Genomic DNA, 27,273 nt, shown 5'->3' on the forward strand with positions numbered 1-27,273 from the left:
GCTAATGTAAGCTCCACTTTCAGACATCGCTCAGGCTGAATCACAGAGCCACATGTGCAGAAGCTGCAGACCAGATGAACACAGGCCTCTGTCTGTGAGTCACAGCAGGTCCGTCGAGACCTCAGAGTAAAGAAAAGCAAAAAAACAAAAAAAAACAAAAAAACAAAAACAACAACCAGAAACAGCTAAACTGAGGAGTTCTGGGTGGTGACTTACCAGCACCCAGAACCCGTCTGAGATATTTTGATCTGACTCTCTTGCATCGTAGCCAAAGTCTGACTCCAACGAGTCTCTCCACTGCCAGGCTTGTAGCAAGATCAAACCAGCATGCATGACTTAGCTTGCAGCTTCCTCTGAGATTCTGCTGAGTCAAGCTCGCAACAACTCCCTGCAGCGACAAGCAGACTGAAGTCCGCCCGAGTGCAGTCTGGCTGACCAAGCCGCCCTCTCAGTGCCCTTTGACCTCATCACCGTCAGCACGTGGAGTTCATTAACTCCTGGGAGATGATCCAGAAACGACTGCTAGGTGCTGAACTGGGGGAAAGTCCCCTCAGACGCCATGACTGACTCATGGACTTATGAGGAATCCTGGTGAGGAGGGAACGTTTACCGTGGAAGTTTTGCAAAACTGCAACACATTCCTGATGCTTAGGGTGTTGGAGGGAAAATTATTTCTATGGATTTCTCCCCCCCCCCTTTATTGAAATTATTACCACAGCCTCAAGACTGGTTTATAATTTATTTTAGTTTGAAGTACTTGAGGAAAACAAGAGCGTCAAAGTTATTAACCTTGCGAGTATTATTATGCTTTCTAACAGTATGAATCAGAAATAGAATGAATCGATTGTTGAACAAACCACAGAGCGCTCATGACATGATGTATGTAAAGGTGTCCTTAAGCAAATTCCTCACTTAATAATCTGGGATGCGTGCTCATAGTTAATTTATTTGCTGCAGCAGTAATAAATCATATTCTTTTATGATTTAAGGGTCTCGGTGATGATGTGTAACTTGTTGTTTATAAAGCTCTCTCTGCTGAAAATAGTTCACTTTTCCATTTCCTGAAGTAAAACAAGTTAAACCAGTTTCTTCTCCTGAGTCACAGAAATAAACGTTGAATCCCTGCATTTGTGGGGGTTTTTTTTGTTGTTTTTTTTTTGAGTCATTTTTCAGACAACTTGTTTTCTTTCCAAAACTTATCTCACCACCTTGGAAGAGTCTCTTTTTCCTCTCTCATCTTGGAGGCAAACTGTCTAGTATGTTATTAGATGCATCCCCACTCCTACACATTCAAAGGAATGAGCTAACTCACATCTCGTCATCAGGATCTGCAGAAGCCTGTAACTCACCCATTGAGATCAAGCTGGTGTGTGTGTGGATGTGTGGGAGAAAGAGAGAGACAAAAAGAGATTTCAGGACTACGATTGGGAAAAGCTAAATTTCAAGTACTTTCTGTCAAGTGAGAAAAAAGAAATCATTAATATATATATATATATATATATATATATATATATATATATATATATATATATATATATATATATATATATATATATATATATATATATATATATATATATATATACATATATATATATATATATATATATACAGTACAGACCAAAAGTTTGGACACACCTTCTCATTGAATTCAATTAGAAAGTGTGTCCAAACTATTGGTCTGTACTGTATATTTAGCATTCAGCAAACAAATTGTAACATGACCCAGTTTATTATTGAATGTGGATTTACATGCCACCTATGTTCACTTTTTACGAGTGTGAAAAGGATCTGAAAAGATCCAGTAACAGAGATTAAACAGACACACAAATATAAAAAAAAAGAACAAAAAAACAAAAAGAAAAATGAGACATTCAAGCGCTTTGAAAGGTAGAGCAGAAGCAGCCACAAGGCTCAAGGTAACTCTGGAGGAGCTGCAGATGTCACAGCTCAGGTGTGAGAGACACAGAAAACAACACCCACGGGTTAACAATTGGCGGTAACAGCATCATGCTGTGGGAGATGCCTTTCATTATCAAAGATAAGGAAGCTTCAGGTTAAAGAAGATCAATGAAGCTAAATACAAGGTTCACCTTACAGCAAGACCTTGAGGCTCATACAACCAGTATTAAAATGGCATGGTTTAGATTGAATCACAGTCATAGATTGGTCTAGTTAAAGATTAGACCATAAATAGAATTAAGAACATGTGGTAAGACTTGAAAACTGAAGTTCACAGATGCTTTTCGTCCAATCTGACTGAGTTTGAGATGCTTTGCAAACAACAGAGGAGTCTCTAAACACAAAACACAGAAGAACCGCAACTGTAATATCAATGAAAGGCCGTTGTAAAGAGAAAGAGACGTCACAGATTACTGTTTAGAAATGAAAAATATGGAAAACCATGTATTGTCTTCCTGACTTCACCATTTCCTCGGTTTGTGTTGGTCTAACACATTTACAAGTGGCTTAAATATTTTTGTAGCGGTTCTGTTTTTCCAGTGTGAACAGCCAAATACTACAAAACAGGCAGAAATAGTTTTCTTTGTCATATTATGCCACATTAGACATTTATTGATTTGTCTCTGACGATGACTGCAGCTGACATGTTCTACTAAAATTATTGTTGTAACTTATGTGCCCTTTTAATTACTGCTCTCTCTTGCGCTGCTGTTAAGAAACAGCCTGGGGCAGAAGAACATGAGCAGAAAAACAAAGCTACTCCTGGAACAAATCTAAAGGCACAAAATCACTCGGAATTCTCCAGTGGGGATTTTATTTTGTTCTAAGAAGTGATCAGTGGGTGTTGCACAAATAATTCTAAGTGACTGCCAGTATGTTTGCTGAATCTTAAGTTCTTTGGAAAATTCACCTGAAATATTTAATCAATAAGGTCTGCAGACTGTGACAATTCAGTGGAGGAATGAGCGGCAACTATAGAATCCACCTTAGATTATACTTGATATAGACAATAGAATGTGTATGAGTATATGTGCAGATGTGTATAGCAGCATAGATTTTAAGAACAGGACTTTTTACTTCTTGTTTACTTTATAAATCAAATGATTAATGAGCTGTCAATGGAGTTTTTTTTATGTGGAAATAATTTGACTAGAACGGAGTATCAAATGTAGTTTGGAAAACATCCATCAGATTCTTTTATCTCCTTGTTTTTGGCTTATCTTCTAACAACTTCTCCTGTCCCAGGTGCTTCATCTGCTGTAATTTTGATATCATACAATTATTTTTAATTATGTAAAGCACAATTCCATATTTCCACTGAAAAAATAGCCGACAGTTGAACAGAAGTAATAATTAAATGCACTTCAATCGCAGCAGCAGCACCTTGAAACATTCTTGATTTTTTAAAAATCACCCTCACCGTGAAATCTTCTCTTTTAGAGGATATCCAAAGACAAAGAAAATGTTGGTTTATTTGATCCAGAAAAAATGTAAGTAAAAAATTGCGAAGAGCAACTTGCCTGTCCCAAGGAAACGCAGTGAGTGTATTTTAGGGATAGTCTGCTTGTGTAAATATCTCCAATGACCTGTCTCAGTGTGTGGCATGGGCTGACACGAAACAGTTTCCAGTGAAATGCCAAGAAGAAGCCTTGATACTGGGATTACTGGCAAAGAAAAGGAGTTGGAATGGAAGTTGGGGAGAATCCAACAAACCTCCGAAGAAAGATCAGAGATTTGTTTCTGGCTCGCGTGATAAACCTTTTTGAGGGGACATTTAATTTTTAATGTCAAGTTGATTTTCACAGAATGTCCTTTAGCATAAATCTGTCAGTAGAATAAATGTTGAACTGAAAAAATTCAGCATATTTGAAGAGATCCCAAATTCAATTTACTCTGACATTCCTCCCCTTTGTATATGAAACTAGAATCTATATATCTAGAATAAACAGTATCTGTCCAGGAATGTCTGCGGGTGCTGGATTTTACCTCATATAGCACCACTTTTCACTCATCTATGAGGGGCTTCATATTTTCTCGCTTATCTTACCTACCAGCTTTGTGAGGCTTGGTGGAACGAAGATTAAGATGATGCCAAAGCCCACAGGCGAAAGTAAACACCACCACCCTACTGTGGAAATGCCATTCTGCTTCTTGGTTATTTCAAGTGATAACAATGAAGCAAAGGAAATACATTTAGTTGGAAAAGCGCGAGACATTGTTCTAGGGAAAAACACAAACTAAAAAAGGAAAACCCTGGAAAACGCCGTAAGACACAAAGAGTTTTCCAACTTACTGGTGGGCGGACAGTGTATGGCAAGCAGTCCGTGTACATATTTGTTGTACTTGATGTGAGCAATAGGTCCTGACTGCTCTGTACAATTTGCAGAGCAGTCACATTGCTCTATTTTGTTGCAAAATAGTTCACTATTTTTGCTACAAACAAATAAACATAAATAAATCAATAAATAAACAACCTTAACAAGCTTATTAAAAACACTTTTTGCCAACCAGTGACTCTTCCGTTTTTGAAATACAGCAAGATAACAGTAAACTAATTTCAGCCGAAGTCCAACTAGAGCAGCGTAGCGACAAACTGATAATCAAGCATTAAAGCTGCCAATCATTTTACATATCGGAATATTTACGAACTAGCTTGCCACCGTCTGGAATGAGGGTAGCCGTTTCGTCATTAACCAGAGGCAGCAAGGTGGCACTTTGGACACTAGATGGCGCCAAACTCTACATTTTATGACCCACTCAGCCAAACCGACTTGAAAAACAAGATCTAAGAAAAAAAAGGCTCTTGAAATAATGCATCCTATTTTTTTTTTTTTACAGCTACAGAATCTATTTAATTAAAACTATTATTGAAATCAGGCTCACAATAAAATGCCAGTAATTTCATTGCCCTTTTTTGGGCTCAATTTCTGTGAAGCGTCTACAATGCAGAGATCCCTAAAAATTTAAAGATAGACGGACTGATTGTTTTTAAGGCTAAATGTAGAGGGCAAATTTTTTACGTAAACCTCATTAAAGAGAACCAGGTGTGCATTATCAGGGCAATGTTTGTAGTATGATTACAACACCATGATAAACCAAGATAAACACAGAGCCTCTCGTCATATTAGAACCGATTATTTCCTATTGGGAGATTAAATAGTGATCTTCTTTGAATGAGCACCTTACGATATGAATAAAAAATTATATTTTTAGAATCCTCTGAGGGTTTTTTCTGAGAAATATGTTTTAGACTGGAAAGACGAAACAGTTCATACTGTCAATACAGTCATAGGAAAAACCAAGAGCAGATCCAGTTTCCTACCAAACCCTTCTGTATGAGCCATGGTACTCACCTTCATTATGACTTTTATCAGTCTATGACATTGCTGTAAAGAAACGTTGAACCAATATTCTTTCTAATATTGCAACTTAGTTTTTTGAGACATCAAATTACAGCACTTCAATTGAGTTGAAGTGAGAGAGAATTTACTGAGAATTCAAGTATTTCGGCATAAATCTTTAATTTTGACACTCAATTAGAGAACATTAACAATGAATTCGACCTAGTTCTTTTGAAAAAGTTGAAGTTATATGTTGTAAAAGTGGACAGAGGCAAACAAATCTTTAAAAGACCTGAACTGAAATGACTGTGAAGCCAATGATTGGTGGAATAAGAATAAGAATAATAAAAAAAGATAAGAAGACACATTTGCATATTTGAATTAGCATATTTATTTGTTTTCATTATATTATACTTTGTGTTTTTTACATAAAGAGACATATTTCTTGTACACATATAGGTTATATGGATAATTTGTTTCCGTTTACAGCATATGTACATGTTAAATAAATTTTAGATCAACACCAAGAAAATAAAACATTTTACAAGTGCAAGAATGCTTGTTAGTTGCTAACTTTCAAGGTCGCTCACCCTTTTGAACCAGAATCAATTCAAAGCTCATCTGCTAGATCTTTTTTTTTTTCTTCATCCACTAAAAAAATAAAATGTGAAAATCATCTTGACATGCTTTTGAAAATCTGACCTGTTGTTACATTCAAATCTCTCATCAGAACAGGTTGCAGTGAGATATCTTGGGTAACATCCACATTCGTTTTCATCCTACTTTGAAACGGAAACTTAATCTAAGAGTTAAAGCGAAGACAAACAGAGGAAGATGTCCGCTGGATTCATTCCCCCCCACATTTTTCAGCATTTTCTGCCAAGCAGACCCTATTTCTACTGTGCACAAAGTCTCAGCAAGAGCACGTAAAAATCTGATATTTCCTAAAGGATTCCTTTGAAGAAGGGGTGTGAAAAGAATCTGAAGTGAGATCGGATCAAACGGTGTGTGTGGGCGCTGAAGGAGGCTTTTCATGGAAAATGTGCACAAAAGCACACGAGTCACTGCCGAGACCAATGCTGTAAATTGACTCTTCCGAACTGAATGGTGAAAGAACAGCTTACAATATCTATTCTTATGATTTAGATTTGTATTGTGAATATACTTAAAAAAACAAATAATAGAGTGGCAGTGTCAATTAGTTGAATCGGAGGAGGCAATGTGGTTTTTAAAGCCCCCTTTTACTTAACAGAACCAGAATGGGCATGTTTACTGTTAGTGCGAGTTCGGTGTTTGCTTTCTCTCAGCGGTGCTACTAAAGGGTTCCCTGCAACATTCCTCAAAACTTCCAGAACATCAAAGCAAAAAGTAGTGAGTTAAACGTATGTGTGCAACATTTTTGTTTTGTTTTGTTTTCATTAGTTTTTTTTTTAAAAAGAAAAGAAAAATAAAAGAAAAGAAGAAAGTTATTTACAAAAAAAAAAAGAAAAGCATTAAATTTCTTAATGTTCCTCCACAAACGAATGCATAAAATTTGGTGGTCTTTAAGCTGCGCTGGGGTGACCAGCCAGAGTTCCTTGCATGCATGCTTCCTCACACATTCGGTGAATCTATACCTATTATTTTACAGTTAACTCCGACGATGCGGCTGTACAGAGGCTGAGGTAAAAAGCGCGGGGAGGAGGAGAACTGGTCGCCCACTTTACCTCCTGCGGGGAAGGAGGACAGAGAGGGACAGACGAATGGGAGGAATTAGTCTCTAAGCATGTTCTGATAATCGACGCTCTCATCGAACACCATCAATGAAGAACAAAAAGCGGCCACTACTTGATTTTTGCTTGAAAACGCAAAATAAAAATCCGAATTTAATTCCTTAGTTTTGTGCTCCAAATTAACCTGAAATATATATATATATATGTTTTTGGTTTTTTTAATATACTGTAGCCAATTTTTTAATACCTAATCCTGACCTTACTCCATGGAAACAAAAGGGTTAAGGTAGTCCTTAACCCTTACCTGTTAGGGTTAAGGACTAAGAAGGAGCACAAGTGGTGAAATTAGATTTAGCTGCTAATAGCATCTGTTCTTTGTGATCCTGTGACTGGAGGAGGTGCTGTTTCCTTTGCACACTCCAATGGTGTCCCATGTGTTGTTTCCACAACTAAACAGATACAAAAAGGAAGAAAATAAACCCACCAAAAATTATGCTACTACCTCAAGTGGAAGTGTCAGCATTCCTTTTTAACTACAATTTTATGCATTGTTATTCAGTAAAATCAAGCAAAACATATTGATTTCTTCTCATCTGTTTTTGCGCCCAAAAAAGAAGAAAGAAAGATTTGTTTTTTCCAATTTAACGCGTCACATTTTAAAATGAAAATTGGTGTACTGCTTATTGTTGCCCATCCCCCACTGATGGCGTCTGATAAGAAAATCCCAAATTAGCAAAACATGCTTGGAGCGATTACACTTTCAAAGACAACATGTGGTATATTGCTATAAAGTCTGTGAGTTTTCCACATTCTACGTAGCTTAAAGAGAGACAAATTGGTGTGCATACATTATGCAAAATGCCTCTAAAGGTGAGTAAATTTCAGTGTGGTGACTCCAAATGCACATTTGCACACATGCACACAAAAGCACCTTTGATTAGAGAGAAAATGGTTTGATAGACAGCTTGATAGATATTGTTGACCATACATAGAGATTGAGTCTTGATTTGCAAAAAAGTAGTTAAAAACAAAAGTATGCTGTTTTTTGTATACAACTTTCTTTATGTTAGTTATTTTCTCACCCTGAAGGGTCTTTTTTTTTTCCCCATGCAATTTATGCCTTGTTACTTGTACCTCAAACGGTTTCATTAGGTGACTTGAGGCAAGTTTTATGATGAACTAAGCACTGCACATTGACTAATCTAAGCCAACCATGATGCTTAAACATGGTAAACATCCTTTTGATGTAGTACTTCTAGGTATTTAGGTATTTAACTTTATTGAGCCTATGTACTCATGCATTTCTCCCAAACTGTGTGAGATATTTGAAGGCTAGTGTCTATACTTCAGTCAGGCTTTTTTAAAACTTTTTTTAAAATCGGTACATGTGAAGCATGGAGGATTCTGTACAATCAGCGAGAGAAGAAGATAAGCAGACTGTTAAGATGGCTTCACGTCGAATAATACTGTTACTGTAAACCTACTGCTACTTCTATTGAGCCAGAAAAAATAAATAAAAAAATGCTCAGTGGAAATGTGTCGACGACAATTGGCAGGACAGGATGAAGGCTGAAACGTGTCATAAAGACCGAGCACAGATGGATCCGCAAAAAAAAAAAAAGAAAAAGAAAAAAAGAACAAAAAAGGAGGAAAAGTTTGTCTGCAGAAATCTCACACGAGAGTCTCGATACCATCGGCTTTGGAGCGAAACACTCATCCGCAGAGTCTGCCATGTCCTCATGAATAAATTCATCCGCATCCAACATTTGTTTCAGCCTGCTGAGCGAGCTTGTCCGTTCAAATGTGCTCACAGTTGCTGCTCAAGTCGTGGCGTTTTTGCTGTGAAAAATGTGAGCACGCTGCTACTCCAACTTGTCAGGCGACGACTTGAATCCAGTTCCTCCAGTGAGCCTAATTGCATGCATAATACCTTTTGTTTGGCTCGCGCCCCTCCTCAAAAAAATTGTCCACAAAATCTTTTCTAGATAAAACCTCATCATCCCCCTCCCTCTTACCGTGGGCCAAAATTGTTCGCAGATTCCATGTTTCGTCCCGTTTTTCTTTACTCCTCACGCTTGGTTCTTGTGGTGTAAAGGATTATGAGGGTCAGGTGAGATCGACGGCAGGCTGTATGGATGGTTGTTGGATGGTGACGAGGTGAGTGAGCTCCCCGGCGGGCCTATCAGACGGACACGGGGCAGCTGATCACCCTGTCCTCCAGCATGACGCTAACCACCAGGAAGACAAAGTACAGCATGAACATGATGAAGCCTAAAAGCTTGCTCATTCGCCACTTGCACGCAGCGATGGAGATGATGACGAAGAGGAGCATGAGGAAGAGGAGCACGATGGCGCAGAAGAGGCCGTTGGAGCTGACCTGCACCGGGATGAAGCCGCGGAACATGGACCACACTAACCAGGGAAACGGCAGCCTGCAAAGGTACGAGCATGTTGTTGAGAAAACAACTGCATGAACGAACGATTCACATTCAAATCCCTTAATCCTTTTCCGAATGTTGCCACTTTACAATCACAAGGAACTCATGTGCATAACTGTGAAGTGGGAAGAGATTGGCATACGGTTCACCACATACATTACAGATAAACATCTGAAAAGCGTGGCGTACATTTGCATTGAGCCCGCTTTACTGTAATATCCAGAAATAAAATCCAGGGGAGCAACTCAGAGGCTCAACAAACAATCCTAAACGTACACACATTTAGATCAAAGCATAATTTGTGTCTGGATGGTCCAGTCAAAGTCCAGTACAGAATCTGTGGCAAAACTGCATAAATTGGTCTTTAACTATGCTCTGCATCCAGTCTGACTGAGCTTGGACTATTTTGCCCAAATGAATGTTGGGCAAGCATGTCCATCTCTAAATGTGAAAAGCTGATACAAAGCAGCAGTAATCGCAGAGGAAGGCGGTTCTACAAAGCAGATTGGAGGCTCTGAATTCAAATGTGAACCAAAATTTGCATAAAAATGCTCAAAATCATGTGTCATTTTCCTTCCACTTTACAGTAATTTGCTGTCTGGTGTTGATCTTTCAGATCAAATCCTGAAAAATCACAACAAATTTTTAAACTCACACAGCTATGATCCTTCTAAATATATTACACTGAGAATAAGAGCCTGCATTTTATATGACTGGTTTTGCTAACTTTCTTTTCCAAGAACAGGCTGCTGTGACCAGATGCAATACAATAAAATTAAATAATTTATCTCTTTTCAGAGTGACACGAGGAGATAATAATTGTTTTAAATGCAAAAATCTATTATGTTCAAATAAAATTGCATCTCAAAGAGGATCATGAGGACAGATTCATCATTACCGCATTTTACTTCAAGGTTCACACAACCAAAAGTTGAGCACAGGCTTAAAACTCTCAGACAGGACGTACCCAACAGTGATGTCGAAGATGTTGGAGCCCACAGAGCTGGATACAGCCATATCGCCCAGCCCCTTGCGTGCCACAATGACACTGGTGATGAGGTCGGGGATAGAGGTTCCAGCTGCTAATATAGTCAGACCCATAATCTCTTCTGTAATCCCGATGGTCTCGCCAACCTGCAAAGAGAGAGAAAGAGAGAGAGAAAAAAAGCTTCAGGGTAAATACAACCTCATCTTTTGTTGCAGCTATTTTTAATTTCCTTGTGATGCTTCGGCGCTTAAGGCAGTGACAAAACTCAGTCAGCTATGTTTTGAAAGATATGGCTGTAATGATGTTTAATCAAATGTAAAGGATGTAGAAAAGGGGGAAAAGACAAAGCGTTTTGTTTACTAGATAGGGATTATGCTTACTGAAAGGCATTTTTTGTGTTGCTGCACAGATACTTTCAAATCAAAACTTGTTGTGCTGCGTATACCTGGTGAGCCCACCACACCATCAGATAGGAGAATCCTGCAATCCAGCAGATGGCCCCCAGGAACGTAACGGGGAAGAACTTTTTTGACGACTGAAAAGGAAAAAGAAAAAGTAAAGGTGAATAAATCTTGTCTAGAAGAGAGGAGATGTTCTTGAAAACGTTTCGGAAAGTCACCGTTTTCCTGACGTCAGGAAGAGTCAGCCACAGGGGAAGGACGATGGGTATGATAAAGAGGTAGGTGAAGCGCTTGCGATTGGATTCGGGCCAGGACAGGCTCAGAGGCTGGTCCTCCTCTTCCTCATCTTCAGCCTGACAGCAGATGTCACAAGATGAAGAAGAAGAAAAAAAATGAAACAGCTGTAGTGTTTATATATAAACTTGAATAAAAACACCTATTACACATGTTAAAACATGTTGCGTTTTTTTTTTTTTGTCTGTTTGTTTGTTTTTAGTCTCAGGCTGTCAAGTATCGCTGCCATGCCGGTGTCCACATAATTCAGTCCACCATTTGGAAATAATTAGCAGCTAAACACGAAGAAAATAACCTAATGGGGCTGAGTCATGCTTTTTGCCTGTGCATTAAAGGGTGACGGAAAAAAATCCACTATAGTCCTTCAGCTTGATAAATAGTCTCATCAGGATGCATCTTCCCATAGCAACCATCACAAAGAGGAAGGCAGCAGCACGACAACGTGCAGAGGTCTGCGGGAGCAGCACGACTTGGGAGCCCGCGTGCCTTCGCTTACCTTTAATGGACAGCGCAGGGTTTTCAAAGAAAGGTTCTGTGGAAAGGTTATTAATAGTTAACATTCTACCTGGAGAAGGCTCTCTATTGGCATTTTCATATAAATCCAAATACGCTCATCAGGGAGGTTGAAACTAATGACTGATCCAAACCATTTTATACAAATCCTACTTCAAGAACCTCTGGCCTGTCATAACTGTTGCATTGATCAGTTAATTACAGACAAGCTGAAGATAATTACGGCAGTACACAAACAAATATCCCGTTGTGTCAAAGTCAAGCTGAAAACAGAACAGTCTGAAGAAGACTGCCTTGGTACAACTGTGTGTCGGCCATATTGTGAATGACAAGTTCTTCTTGATCTCGGTCTTTCCAGGTAAAAGTGGCACTAAAATGTACATTTAACTTACTCTGATCTTTTTTTTTTATTGCTAAATAGTTTATGTTTAATGTACCACTAATAAGAGCAGCCGACACTGAGCCAAAGATGAACAATACCTCCACATTATTCTCATAGTGAGGTAAGGAAGTGTCAAAATCAACAATGAACAACTTTAACATTGTTAATATTTTTGCTTTTTTCTATGATTTGGTCGCATTATACAGTTACTCTGAAAAGAAATGCTTTGTGTGTTTTAGTTCCCTTTACATGTTTCAGTTTTACGCTGGTAGATCATTAGTGGTGCATCTCCAGAATATATTTACTGTATAAATTATCCTCAATTTATGGGAAAATAGCTGCCTAATGCAAACTTTAAAACACTGTTTGGATAAAGGTGTGTGATATTTTTGAGTTTTGATTTATTTGAACATGATGCAAGTTTGCATGGGCATTGGCTTGCATCATGTTGCATACTGTCTTGAAAGTCCAACCAACTAATTAGCCAGGAGAGGAATCTTGTGGTTAACATGCGAAATGCTTCTAACCTAAAACTTCTCTTTAACAATCACAATCTACCCCTTTAAGACGATGACCGATTTGGGTGATTGCGCGGAGCTGAACAGGCTCTCTTTCAGCAGCGGGACTCAACAGCGTTGACTGCTGCTGTCGGCCTTGCAGCTCCGACCCCTGGGGGTCTGACCGGACCCGCTGCCAGAATGCCAAGTAAGCCACGGAGACTCGGTGATTACCACAAAACATCCCCGCAGCTAAATCATATTTTCTATTAACTCACCGGCTCGCCTTGCCTCTAAACTGAAGTGGTGCTGCAGCAGACACTTCTGGCAGCAGATATTTGTCTCTTCTCCTTTGAATCCAATTACAGGAGATGATAATGGGCCGCGGGGACGAGCAAAGAGCGGGTTCGCACATGCACATGTGGATGACCTAGAGCTTGTTCTTTGCCCTTGTGTGCATGACGCTGGCGAGGCATAAAAACAACGAGAAGCCGGATGTACAGTAAAACACCTGCTGACAACAGCTGCTGCATTGTGGATTGTAATTACTTCAAGAAATCCTTAACATTCCCAATTAGATCTGCTCTGCATACCATCAGAGCGAAGCAGCAATCTTGAAAAAAAAAGGAAAAAAGGAAAAGTCTTTAGCATGAATCATGAATCATGTGACGTTCGTCCTGCTGTGACAGCTACAGCTGCTAAGCATCGCTCCGTAACCTTGGTAATCACAGCTGCCTAACAAAAGGCAGCGCTCGATTCTCTCCTGTTCTGCATCCACATCTCTACCTCTTCTCCATATCCAGATGGCTGCATTGTTGTCTGGATTGAATTTAATAAGAGTTAAATAATCCCCAAAGGGAATTTTATATTACTGCCTGGTAGATTATTTAGGAAAAGATAAAGATAGAAAATAACTGAAATACAGACGCAAAGGGAGAAGCATCCCTCTCAATTCCACCGGAATTGGGATGGAGTTTTTCAGACAACTGTAATGCACCAATGTAGAAGATTTGGTCAGTTTTCAATAATATTCAGGAACACTTGGAATAAACAACAATTAATTCTTAATTGTTCTATTTAAACCTTATTTTTGCCACAGATGAAGATGGATGAAGTGAAGTTTGAAATTTAAACCATCTTGTTCTCTGTTTTGCTCATGCTCCATTTTTCATAGCATCTTTTTTTTTTAGTTCTTCTTCAGAAAGCTCCACCAGCTGCTCCCATGAGTAAGCACCTTCATCGTTAGATGTAACAAAAACAATTCATTATTTTCAGAACCTCACTAGTTAGCTATTAAAAATTATTGAGAACTTCCTCATAAAATCTTAAGATTAAAAGGAGGATAAATCTACTTCTCCTAATAAACCTTTATGAAAAGTAAATAAATTGAAGATGTTTTTTTTATGCCATTTCTCTCCGGATGTATTGACACCTCTGCTCACCATAAAAAAATAAGTCTTTACCACCAAGGGTGTGAACAAGTGTGGAATTTTTGACTTGATCGACAAACAATCCAAAAAACGAAAACAAAAGGAAGAAAAAAGAAGTATTTTTTATAAGGGATTTAAAAAATACTGAATAAATGTACTCAAATTGAGTACTGAGAATAATTTTTCTAAAAATAGAAAGTAAAATAAAAACATCTGTTTGAGATTATGGTGCTGCAATAAATGTTGAACTTATTCTGGTAGCTTACCAGGGGTACTAATCAGCCATCTCTAGCAGGTTTTACAGATCATTACAAATTTCATCTTTTACCTGTCAAACGTGAATACTTTTGGATTTACAGAGTAGCTTTTGCATGGATTCAGGTTCTAAACCATAACTCTGTCTGTGTGTGATTTTGATTCACATGCTTTGTGAGCTAAAGCATCCCGTGTTGCTCGTGCCCCTGACTCTAGCCTGGTTCTGAAATGCCAGCCCCTCGGGGGCCTTTCCTGCCTTGTGGTGCCTCAGTTGGTAACACTGCCAACTCTGTGCTTAAAGGGACTGACTTTTATCAGACACCACAGAGATGCAAGGGGTGGCTTGACATTTGGCTAATGTGTTTTTTTTTTCTTTTTCTTTTTTCTTCTGGAGGTGAGCGTTTGCTCTTGGCACCTGGTGTTAATCCAACATTACTCGGGCTAAAATTGTTCAAAGAAAGTGCAAGTAAGCCATCAGACCTGATGCATTTGTTGATTGAGCTTGTAGGTAACGAGAAACATGCAAAATATTGTGACCTTTCTGCAGAACACACATACTGTTATTATGTGGGATTAAGGTGAGATACAAGAGATGTTGTTGTTTTTTCTATGTCAATTTATGTCAAAACAGATTTACTTCAACATTTTGAGTCATTTTCTCAGCATTCATCAAGGCTTGGATGTTTTCTTTTTTTTTTTCTTTTTTTACATATTTCATGTAGACATGAAATTCTTCTCAAGCAAATCTAGCATTAAATCCTGTCATGACACACGCTGCATGGACTTCTCTGAATTCCTTTCATGTGACGAGTCACAGGATGCTCAATCTTCTTTGCTTTGTGATCAAGACAGTCGGAAATCCAAAACATAGAACGAGATTTTGCCGGGAATCTTTCTCTCGATCCCATCTATCTTCTTATATTGTCGGAAACATGTCAGGATGTTATAGCAGAAATTTATTAAGAAACTGCACAACATGTCTGCTTCAGGTTTGAATTTGACCTTAACAATCCCCTTATTTCTTGTTGCCAAGGCTTCAGAGGAGGAATGGAACAATCAGTACGACGGGGTCTCTGCTGGCACATGATGGCGTGAGCAGTTTCCAGTAAGTTCCTGGGTGACACAGACGGGTGCACTGTGGGACAGATGTCTAAAAATAGCAGCATGTAAGAATTAGGCGTGCCAATAAGCATCCATGTCTATCAAAGTTAGTGAGTCACCACCTGAGAAATGCTCTTGCATATACACACAAATAAGGAGTCTTCACTGCTCCAGTCCTGAAGGAATCATTTTTGGAATCACATCAGAGGCTTTTATGTGATTCGGAAAGATGAGGGATTGTTTTCTCTTTAGCAGAAGCAGATATTTTTACAGCTAGAGGGCTGTTTGGTTTTTCTTTTTTTCTCTCTATTACTATTTTTAACCCAAAGCATTACTGAAGAATGTGAATATAACTTGCAGTGCAGTGGATCGATACAGACATGACCGTATTTTGTACTCTGATATCCTTCAGTGCGACTCCCACACCAGTTTGCATTTTTAGTCTCCAGCACTTGCACAAGAATAGAAAACTGTCTCCCAAACCAGTACAGTAGCTATGTTTCACGCAAAGAACAATGATGTCTAATACTTCAAATCAGTACTTGACTGAAATAATTCAAAAGAGGATAAATCAAATGTGTAATTTTACCTGAGGGAATCACTGAAACCAGTTTATATAAAGCTGCTAATCAGTTTACATACTTTAAAAATACTCTGAAACACAAGGTCATCTTACTGAAATAGAAAGAATATTAACATAGTGAGTTATTATTCGGAATTGAGGTAAAATGATGTTGATTTATTTTCTAGACAACAGTTGATGAGAGTTATATAAGACACTAATCGTAGTAAATACCACGAGTATGAAGCAGATCCTGTTTATCTAGCCGTACCTTTATAGTTGGAATACTTTAATATGATATAACTCAGAATCCAATTTTTGAAGTTGTTTTCAACAACAGTTTATCTTGCTAATATTCCTGTATTTGTCCTCAATCGTTCTTATTCCTTATGTGTAGAAAATACTGGAACAGAATATAGGAGGGTCAACAGTATTATAGGCCATAGGGGATTTTTGTCCCAGTGAGTACTTTTCATGACATTGAAGGGTTTTTTTTAACTGTGGCCCTGAATCAGGTGAGTTAAACCAACATATTTAAATCTGGCAAAAAAAATTTGTATCTATTTTAACTGGTTTTATCATCAACATGGGTGCCAGGCTATTTTTGCCACATAAGATGTAGTCTAAAACAGCATCAGAAAAATGAGGAGCATGTGTTTAAGATGAGTTCAGTGGATATTGACTGTAACGAACGCAGATATGATTTCAGTTTTGCGGTCGCAGGCGAGATGGCCAAAATCTTTCTTTTTTGTTTTGCTCAGTTGGAAAACCGTTAAGTTGACAAAAACAGACAATGACTTTTTTGTAAACGTGTCATGACTTCTTAACAACTGTAACACGGAGGAAGGAGCAGAAAGATGAAGTTGTTTTCTATACATCGCCAGAAGAGGAAATGCGGCTATCTATTGTAGCCACACAAGCACACCCACTGGATATTATCAAGCAAATCCAGTGGAACGCTATCATTCTATTGGCTGTGGCGGTTGCTAGGCGACGGTACACCTTGATGCAGGAGAGAGTAGAAAATAATTTGCAAAGGAGTGGAGATTTTCGCTAGCACAGAATTTGATTCGCGCAGAGAGAAAGTCTGCGTGCGAGGAGGAAATCTAGGAAGAAACAGAGAATATCTGAAAGAACGTAAAAGTTTTGAGTCCAAGCATTACAAGTTTCGAGAGCAGAGAGATGAAATCCTGCTTTCTGATTTAAACTGTAAGCTCTCAACTTATGGCAGTAAAATTCCCCCATGGATTTATTGCATGATCTTTTAATGCCATTATCTGGAACTCTAATATATTTTATTACTATTTCCTATCTCATGCCAAAAAAATATGAACAAGTCAATCCAGGCAACTAAGATTTCACCAAGTTTGAAAATGCCTGGTAGTTTAGCTCATGTTCACAGTTACTGATATAAAGGGAGAAATTCCAACACATCTGTTGTCTGTTCTCTTCGAAACATGCGGCTTTGAATCGCTGCCCATCTGTGCCAGGACCGTCTGCTCGCTCGGCGGGTTGCCACATCCCGCCGCCATTTTTAATGCCAGCACAACCTGCTGAAGGTTCGTTCCTGCGTGTGGCTGTTCGTCAAAGGGGTCTCGCCTGGAGCACCCAGCGGCGGCGAGCCGCAGGTGAGCGAGGGTTGTGGTTATGGAACTCTGTGGGAAGCGGCGGGTCGTTGGCAGGTCCGGCCACAAATGGAGGGGTGCATGCTGGGAAATTATCAGCTGCGGTGGCCTGTGCCATAATCTGTGCCGCCTTTTCACACTCACAGAGGAACAAAGGAATAAATCAAAGGCATAAACTATTCATAAATGTCTCCGTAACTGTGAACTGGTCTCGCAGATCCGTTATCATTCAAAAGATAAAGATCCAGCTCCATGGAGGGCAGCTTTGAGTCTAAAAGTTACTGGTTTGCATTTAATGGTTTCTTACCGTCTCTCCCTCTTGCCCCGCTGTTCCGTTCATAGGTGGGGTCACCTCCACTTCCACGCTGGAGCTGTTTGGAAGATTTTTTTCTACGGAAACACACATGGATAATCAATGATTGAGTTCCTTGGAAAAATCGAAATGTGGATGAAGTAATGTTATATTGTTTTTCTTAACTTTTCACCTGTTCATTAGAAGTATAACGCAAATACCATTCAGCTAACGCATGACACTTTTTGTTTTTTTAAAGTATGAATCATTTTCCCCAGAATAAGGGAAGCCAGCTTTGGCAAAGGGCCGTGCTATTAAACTACACTCATAGGCCTAAAGAAAATTAAACCACTAAATGTGGTTTAATTCATTTAATATTCTGAATTTCTTTCCTGAATTCAAATGTTATTTACTCTGTAAGGTTATGTTAAAGTTTTTGTTGTTTAACTCAAATGTTGGTAAATATTTAGTTTATTATTTATGCATTTATTTACTATTTTACAGTTTACTTCACTAGATTTTATGTGATCGAAGAGTAGAATAGAGAGTTTGCAGGGGGGAGGATTGTTGTTTACAGCTGGTAATTTAAATGTACAACTTCCTTTTCTATTCAACCATCACAAAAGTCTGATATTTTGAACTGATATAACATTTACCACGGACACAAAATAATAGCTACAATAACCTCCGGACATAAAAATTTTATCTGGAACACTTCTCATCACCTCCGACCTCTCTAAGTAAACACGCGGCTTCAGTGTGCAAAAGCTTCACGTTAGAGTTTTGAAGATTCTCATTACCAACTTCTATAACACCTTGACCTGCATACATCAAACGTCCCGGTTGAAACTTGTAACAGAAATAGCTTCAAAAATTAAAACGTGGAAACTTAAATAGAAATCAACAAGCACAGACTCAGGTCCAGTCAAGTCGGCTCTCGGTGTGCTGACAGGCATGTGCATGACTGCCACTACCTTCATTCCTTCTGCTTTGGCTCATAGGACTCCATTTCACTGGAGGCTGGACTTGTTTAACAGCCCTCGCTAAAATACAGAAAGCCTAAAGCCATGTAATCAGATGATAAAACTGTAATTGCTGTGGAAATTGCTTTAATCCAACTGTGGTTGTGACACAATTAGGATGAGTCTCAGATAGATAATGTGACTTAATATGACAATATCCCAGCACATGACCTCAACTACCCCTTCCCCCTTCCCCACGTATGGCTTGTGATTTTGCAGATCCAAATGAGATATGAAGGAACTGCTACTGCATTATGCACACCGCATTACCAGGTGATACTATTGAGCTTGAAGTCCTGACACTGCTCTTATGACCAGCAGTGTTGCATGTTGATTAAGAGGATAATATGATAATGCAGTGCTGTTAGCATACATTTATGTTTTTGCTGTTGCTTTGATTCTCCTGCTCCATCAACACCGAAGCCATGAAAGTGCCGCCGTCGGCCTGTGTTTGTTTTTTCTTCTTTGGTTCGGTGCGCTTTGAGGGGGGAAATAAAGCACACCCGAATTACTCTTGGCAGTGAGTGTGATTGATTTAAACACTGCTTGAAGATAACACTTGCGATCAATTTGGCTGTCCTTGGTAATGTCATGGTTGTTTAACGTCGGCTGTGATCTCATTAATCATTTCACTGGGGAAATCTTAGCAAAGTTTTTATAAAGTCGGGTAAAGTTTCAGCGAGAACATGCACATTTTTGTAAAAGGTAGAGTAAACTAGCATCTGTATAGCCCTGTCCTTGACAAAATGTCTCACAATAATAGACTAAAATGAGAATGGATTAATAGTAATTTTGAAAGCATTATCAAGGTTCAATGAGGCCCAGCACTTATGATTATATCTGGGGGGGATTGAGGGTGCAAATGATCAAATACCAAAAGCTGGAATGTTCTGATTCTTTTCATCTGCACAAAAGTGGAAAGCTAGAAATTTGTTCTGGGTACGTTCACCAACAGGAAGACCAGGGATGCAAATGGGGTGACCATGACCTTGACACACTGGATTATATTTCAACATGTCTTGATTGTGACAAATTTGGAAAATCTAATTTCATTGTGTGAGCAATGAAATCGCAAACCTTTAATAATTGGTATCCTGACCGACTTTCAAAAATATTACTGCCACAGGTAGCCTTTCTGTAAAATGACATTTGGTGACCTTGATTAAATCTCCATAGTTATATGGTACATTTCCCTATAAATAGAAGGTTTCTTCACTTCTGGCATTAGTTATTTTTCAGCAGAAATGAATCCAATGTGATGAATACAAATATATTCAACTGTTCTGTGGGCATACGGTGGCAAGGGTGGTCAAAAAATAAAACAAAAAAAATCTTACATTTATTTCCACAGTAGTCGATCACACCAAAACTCTGAAGCCTGCTGTTTATTCTCAAACTGAGATTTATTTTTAAAATATTTTCTTTATTCTCTAACTGTCTGAACAGTATTAAAATCATTACCATTGTTTTCTAATAAAGGTATAGAAACCATATTAAGCATTTTAAATGTTGTCTAAAAACTCACAACCCCTAACAACCACCTACTGCCCAATTTGGAGGTGTGTGTTCTAACTACACCTGCTGCGGTTGCCACAGTAGGTGCCCTATTTTAGTGGGTGCCTGCATGTATGTATCACCTTGTGAACGGGGGCCTGATCGTGGGGCCGTATTTGTTAGTGTAGAGATTGTGGATTGTTAGTTGCAGCCATTTGGTGAGATCCTTTGACTTGCAGCCAGAGAACAGGCGAACTGGGATGTGCATACCAGCTGTCCCACAAAAAGCTTTACAATAATTAATTGGAGAGCGACAGGCCTGGTGTGACATGATGGGGTTTCATCTTGCTGCATGACCAGTCCTGATTTTAATTCTCTGATTAACAATCTACTCAAACTTTCACATAAATCAGGAGTAATAGGAACTGAATTACATTTTTTATGCACCCCAGAGCACATCTTCATTACCATGCAATGACAATCTATGTAGTGGCTAATTTTTAGTCCTTCAGTGTGGTCTGTGTTTGTTTTAAAGATTGCACTTAAGAAAGAGAGCAGGTGAGACATCTTATGTATAGGTCTTATGTATAAGTACTCAAATTAAGGTTCTCCAAATTAGGTAAAGAAAGTAAGTTTGAGAAATTTCATTCAGTTACTTGTGACCTATTAGCACAAATAATTTGGGGTTACTACATTTTCTTTTTTTCAGCACATAAAAGTCACTTTAAGGCACGAAACACCAGAGGCATTTTGAAGAAATACCTCATTTAGATTGGTAGTCCCAAAACATTTTCAATTCCAACCTACAAAGCAACAATGGATTGACTTCAACAATGGGTTTAATATACCAGGAAGTAGAGCGATTCAGTAACAATAAAATCTGCAAATGGGATTTTTAGTGGATTGGGTACAGCTAGTTCCAGCTTCACTTTCACTCACTTTACTCCTCGGAGCACCGAATCCCCGAGTGACATTCTCAGAAGGACAGCGAGTTAATGTGTGTTCTTGCAACAGCCGAGGTTTTTACCTGCACGGCTTGCTACTCCGTTGGCCTTCTCGCTGTCCTCCACCTGGCATTTCTTTTTAGCGATCTTGTGAAGGATAGACGCCTTCTCACGAAATTTACCTGCATGAACAAAAACAGAAGAGGAAACGTTCTGAGATTAAATTCGAAGCAACGCATCTTCAAACGTCCTCAGTTTTGCTCCTTCGTTGTCAACTTTGACCGGTTGTGGATCACATTCAGGAAGCACAGGACAAACAGGTAAGCAGTGCTATTGTGTTGTCCGAACAATATGGCGTCAGTATGAGGCGGAGTATCATATATAGTTGATATTTGCAATGTCTTGATGCTAGACAGAGGCTGAGAGAGAAATCCGTCTTCTGGAGGTCAGACTCATTTAGTCTTTATCAGCTTTAGGAAAGAGGAAACAAAGCAAAGTTCTTCAAGAATACAACATCAACATGGAGATCCTGTTTCATTCCCAACAAAAACAGAAAACAGAACACACTACTACAGACACCTTAAAAAAACCCTGAGTGGAATCAAAATTTGTGGAGCATGTTTCCGACAATAAATCGAATTTTTAAGGTTGTGTGCTTAGCAAGAGAAGGAGGTTTTTAAGTAAGCAAATCTACAAGTAAACATTCATGTGCTTTCATGCATACGTTTAGCTGGATATCTGCATAACAGACCCTGCGTGTCTGTTCTCCCCACGCCTGATTTCCACCACTGAAATCGATGCAAAAGATTTTTTATTTATTTTTATTTCAGACAGCACGGCTGATTTGTAAGTGCTCAACACAGTAAGGCGTCAATATGTACTCCACCCAGCCATGTCGACAGTGTCTGTGACCTTCAGGCAAAATCATTAATAACCCGAAGTTGCTGGCTGCTCCTCTGCTCCCGTTTCCTCTCTCTCACTCCTCGTCTCTGCATCGCTTCTCTTGCTCGTCACTCATCCATCTTTCTCTCACCTCGTCTGTCGTTGTTTGGCAAAGCACGACCCCCTTCCAGCCTCGCCTGTGCCAAAACAGCAACACGAGCACACACGGCACACGCCACATTTTCACAAGACGCCGTCACATGTTTGAAAGCCCGGACATCACTCACCTTAGGCGGGTATTCTCAGTTGCTTTTGTGTTTGACAGCGAGTGTGAATTTGTGTAAAATGTGGGTGAGAAATCATCGTCGAGACGTGCTTTCTCCCAGAAAACACTCAAGAACCCAACCAAATTTATGATCAGTAGATTAACTTTAATCTGAGCAAATTCAAAATGCAATTTTCATGAGATGATTTTGGGGGAAAAAAGTTGTCCCAACCAATCTGATCGCTTGGGAGAAAAACAAAATGCCTCTAAATCTAAAAACTTGTTGTGCCATCCTTGGCTGAGGTAAATACCATCAGGAGTTGCAGAGATTTTGACATCTTCTTTGCATAATTGTTTGAAATCAGTTAAAGTGTATGATTCCTGAAGCATTAATGGCATGACACAGCATATATGTCAGAGTCCAGTTCAGAGTTTACTTAGGTAATAAAAATAACTATGTTTTCGTTAAAGTCTTATGACCGTGTTAAACTTTGGTGTTTAAGTTTAATAACTGTCTGAATTTAAGGTTTATGTCACATCTTTATTTGAATCATTCTGCGTGAAATATAGGCTTCTTTTGAATTCCCACTTTTAAGGTCAAATGCCCAAGATTACATCTGGAGCTGCAAGTTTCAAACAGAAGTCCAATCTTGCAGTGGCCTGTAGAGAAACTATTTTTTATAGCTTGTCTTATAAATATTATTGAATAAAAATTTTCCTTGGGTATAAAAAGAACTCTGAGTCAGTGCTGACTCTCTGAAAGAGCAGTTCTGACTCTTTCTTTCATCTCACCTTGCTCAAGATTTCTAATAAACCTGACTGAGAGCTTTTCATCTTAACAGTGATTGGATAAATGTTTGCCCAGCATCTGCCCAAAACCTTCAAAAGTTATATTTTTGAGCCCTTCAGAGGTGATTTGTTGTTTGCTTCTCAACATTGTTCTGCAGGATAACCCAGGTACATGTCAACTTAAAATTCACATGCTGAACAGCATAACGCCTGGTTATTAAACATGCGTGAAGGTGGAGGTACCTCCACCACCCTGCGGGAAGGTATGCTGCTTTCAAAACATTTTTTGCATTTATGCCAGTAATAGGTCACACACCTTCCAAAGAGTTCATCAATATGTTTGTTGGGAAAAAAAAGTGAAATGATAAATAAATTTGTCTTGGGACTCTCCCACAGTGCTCAATAACAACTTTAGCTAATGCTAATGTGCTAATCCATCTCTCTTATTAAGGATGCTATCTTTTAAACGTCCTGTTGAGTGAATATGAAGAGCATGTCTGTAAAGTAGATGACTGAGGGTCTAGCCATGGAGAAAGTGCAATTCATCATCTTTCTATCTTTTTATTTCACTTGTGTTATGGAATCGTTGACCATTTAGGAGCTTACCATTTAACATAGATCATTTACGGTAGCTCTTTTCAAAGAGAAAATAAATTATAGAAAAAGGTTTATGGAGAGGTCGGCTTTTAACGATGTTGCAAATATATGAAGATGTTCTTAGAGGCAAACAGGACCAGGTTGTTATTGATAACTTCAGCATAGAGGAAAAATCTACAAAGATTTGGTTCAGTGTTTTTTCTTTATACTAATCAAATCTGTAAGAACTATTTATACTTTGCCAAAACTAAAGACAGGGGCATTGTAATCTGTGGAATATTTAAGAGTCTTTGAGAATAACCAAGCCCATTCCTTCCCTGCCTGCCTGTCTCTGACACAGCCGCTCTGTTTCCCTGTCAGCTCCACTCGTTACGTAAGCGGCGGGCGGATGAGTCACTCCGGTTTGCCAAATTCAGCAACGTACGTCTCAGGTGTGCGCACCCGCTGCTGGTGTAAGTGAATCCCCCAAGCGGGCGCTGAGGCGTGGATGATGTATTTCTCAGCAACCCAGATGGGTTACAGAAACAAAGAAACCGAGTGAGAGTGAGAGCAAAGGAGGAGAAAACAAATCTTTTGTTTCTTGAAGTCTGAACATGAATGTGAATGTGTTTTAGCAGCCTGCGAAACAGATATTTTAGTACATTCACAGAATTAAATCGTGGTTCCTTGCAAAAGAATTTACAGCCTTTGATATTTTCCACTAAAAACTTTACTTAATTTTATTATAGTTTTGTTTGACCAACAGAAAGTATTGCATAATTACAAAATAAATAATTATGGCTATTTTTACATTTTATGGTAAAATAAAAAATGTGTCATGTTTTTTTTATTTTTTATTCAGCCCCATTATTCTGTTAGTCCTAAATGAAAGCAAACACAACCAATTCAATTGAGACATTACATCTTCATTATTAATATTACAGTGTCTCTGTCTGTAATTCAATTTTACTATAAACTGAGCTCTTCTGTGAAAGCCTGGGGAGGTTTGTTAGCCTGAGCAGACAGTATCACAGAGGTGAAGGGACACGATAGAGAGGTCAGGGAAAATGCAGAGAAATATGAAGTTGAGTTAAATTAGATTATTGTTCTAAACTGAGAGGCCAAATTAATCAGGAATACCAAGAGAGGCAGAGTAACTCTGGTGGAGCTAAAGAGATCCACAGCGCTTGGAAAATTCTGCCCAAATGACTATTTGTACTGTAAAGCATAAATCTGCATAAACTATTAAAAGTCTAAAAATTTTACACAAGAATTTTAGGGCACATTCGTCAAACTCGCCCTGTCATCGCTTTTTAGAGATTTTATCTGTATACCGCCTAATTTGATCAATGTGAAAAGATCTTAAATATTACTTAATGTCAGGAATTCACTGAATGTAGAGACAGATATTTATCAATATTTTTGAAATTTCTTAATGGGTTTTATCTATTTTGTTCTTCCACAACCAAACCTTTGAGAAGATCTATGATCTAGATGTGGCCCAACATGAAAATGAGTTTGACACCCAGACTCTAGGGGACACAACAAAAATGTGCCAGTAAGTTTTTGGTCAGAGGAGAGTTACTGAAAATGTAACTTTTAGGTTTAGCTGAAAAGTAATACTGCACATTACTGTGTGTTAATGTGTTAGAATGACTTAGTCATCCAATCAGTCAATCCAACTCAGAATTTGTGGCAAAACTTGAAATGTGATGTTCACATATAATGACCTGATTGAATTTGAGGTATTTTACAAAGGATGGACAAACATCTCAGTCTCTACAAGGAAAGATTGCAGCTTTATTTGCATTGAATTGATGGTTTACTAAGTATAGAGCTGCAAGAGAATTACACTAGGTAGAACAAATTTTTTTGTTGGTTTGTCCAATAAAATCCTAAGGAATTACATTAAAATCTGTGGTTGTAACATGGCAAAATGTAAATGCGTACATTTACAAAGCACTGTGAGAAACATTGGACTCGTTGGTTTTACACAGCTAAAAAAACGGAAAACACCTCACAGGAAAACACATAATTTTTTTTGATAGCGACAACACAGCTTTAAATAATAATAATAATAATAAAAAAAAGCAAACTTAAAAATAAAAATGTAAAAAATGGCATGGACACCATGATTTGCACTTATGTCAGTGAAATCTCAGAGATTGTTGCCAAACTGAAAAACAAAACTGCAAAATGTGTGTCACGAGCAACAACACAAAAAGAGGGTGGAAAAGTAGATGATTCATCATGAGAAGATGAGGAGGAGAGGGACAAAACCAAGAGGGGAAGACGGACGCTGAATTACACAAGGAAAATAGTGAAAACTTTTGGGCTTACCTTCCTCAGTCATTGAGTGATAATATTTTAGTTTCCCATAAGTCCCAAGCTCTACAACATCACAGCAAAAGACACAGGGTAAGGCAACGGACACACAAAGAAAAGGGAAATAGTGAACATGACAGAACAGCACAGGTCTGCTTGGCTCAACGTAGATCACACAACACTGTGCAAAACACTCACACAAGGCACAAGACGTGACAAACAGAAAGAAGAAAAATCTCTCTGAGTCATCACTGCATAAGTGCAAAACAAAGATTGAATTGCATATAGAACACTCTGGAGCCTCACAGTGACTCGGTCAGAAGAGCCTCCCAGTGACAGAGTGTATTTAAATAGAAAGTGTGTAAAAAAAAAAAAGAGTGGGATGAAATTATGACACTTATAACGATAAATTAAAAACAAACAGACTGAACGAGGATGCAAAATATATCAGGTCAACATGCAACAACAACAACAACAAAAAAAGATGAGTCCTCCTCTCCTCTGTATGCGACCTTTTCCCAAATAAAACCTCGTGAGTCAGCGTTTTATTTCAACAATGAAACCACAACGGCTAATTTGATTCCCTTACTGAAGCAGTTCTCCGTGCCACAGGGACCAGGACGGTCAGCACATCTGCATGATGAATTAGTCAGGAACACAAATCTGCAGCAACAGCTGAACATGAAGCAGGAGAACACAAGCTCCTGCCTCCCACGTTGCTCTTTGCCTCAGAAGTAAAAAAAAAAAAAAAGCATCTCACAGCTTGGAGCTGTTCTGTTCCAACTATAAATATGTTCGCTTGTCTCCCAGCAGAGCGTTTTGGGTTGTGTGCTCATTTGATGATACACACAAGAATAAACTACTGCCTGAGTACATCTGTTAGGACAGAAAATCATTTAATAGACAGCAAACCAACGAGATCCCACCACTCCTTAACAAAAGCTAAGGAGCATATAGAACCTATCATACTCAACACAGACCGCTTCACTGTTTGACTTCCCACTGAGCAGAAAGCATAATCTAAAACAGAGTCTAGCTGTAGCCTATGTTTAGTCCTGAACTACCTGTTAAATTTAGACCAAAAGGACATTACTGAGAATATGATGACTAAATATATTCCTCGTAAATGGTCATGTTTCAGTCCAATACTTTGCAAGAGAATAAATGTACAACATAGAACTGC

At 38.7% G+C, this 27,273-nt stretch overlaps 1 protein-coding gene across 9 annotated transcripts in view; it reads right to left on the minus strand.

Moving 5' to 3' along the window:
• Positions 1-5,680: 5,680 nt before the first annotated feature.
• The window catches only part of LOC122820339 (sodium/potassium/calcium exchanger 2-like), a 55,752-nt gene continuing 34,159 nt past the window's right edge, over positions 5,681-27,273 (minus strand). For 4 of the 9 annotated variants that reach the window (XM_044097674.1, XM_044097673.1, XM_044097675.1 and 1 more), the window contains 7 exons: positions 26,106-26,156; positions 21,337-21,435; positions 17,809-17,891; positions 11,061-11,195; positions 10,887-10,976; positions 10,421-10,587; positions 5,681-9,447 (listed from right to left, as the gene is read on the minus strand). In XM_044097674.1, the coding sequence (XP_043953609.1) occupies positions 9,198-9,447; positions 10,421-10,587; positions 10,887-10,976; positions 11,061-11,195; positions 17,809-17,891; positions 21,337-21,435; positions 26,106-26,156 (875 nt within the window). In that variant the 3' untranslated portion in view covers positions 5,681-9,197. The remainder of the gene's footprint in view (positions 9,448-10,420; positions 10,588-10,886; positions 10,977-11,060; positions 11,196-17,808; positions 17,892-21,336; positions 21,436-26,105; positions 26,157-27,273) is intronic. The other 5 variants (XM_044097678.1, XM_044097680.1, XM_044097682.1 and 2 more) reach the window with 2 other exon arrangements.

The sequence above is a fragment of the Gambusia affinis genome, linkage group LG18 (genome assembly GCF_019740435.1).
Source record: "Gambusia affinis linkage group LG18, SWU_Gaff_1.0, whole genome shotgun sequence".
In the NCBI taxonomy this organism is placed as follows: Eukaryota; Metazoa; Chordata; class Actinopteri; order Cyprinodontiformes; family Poeciliidae; genus Gambusia; species Gambusia affinis.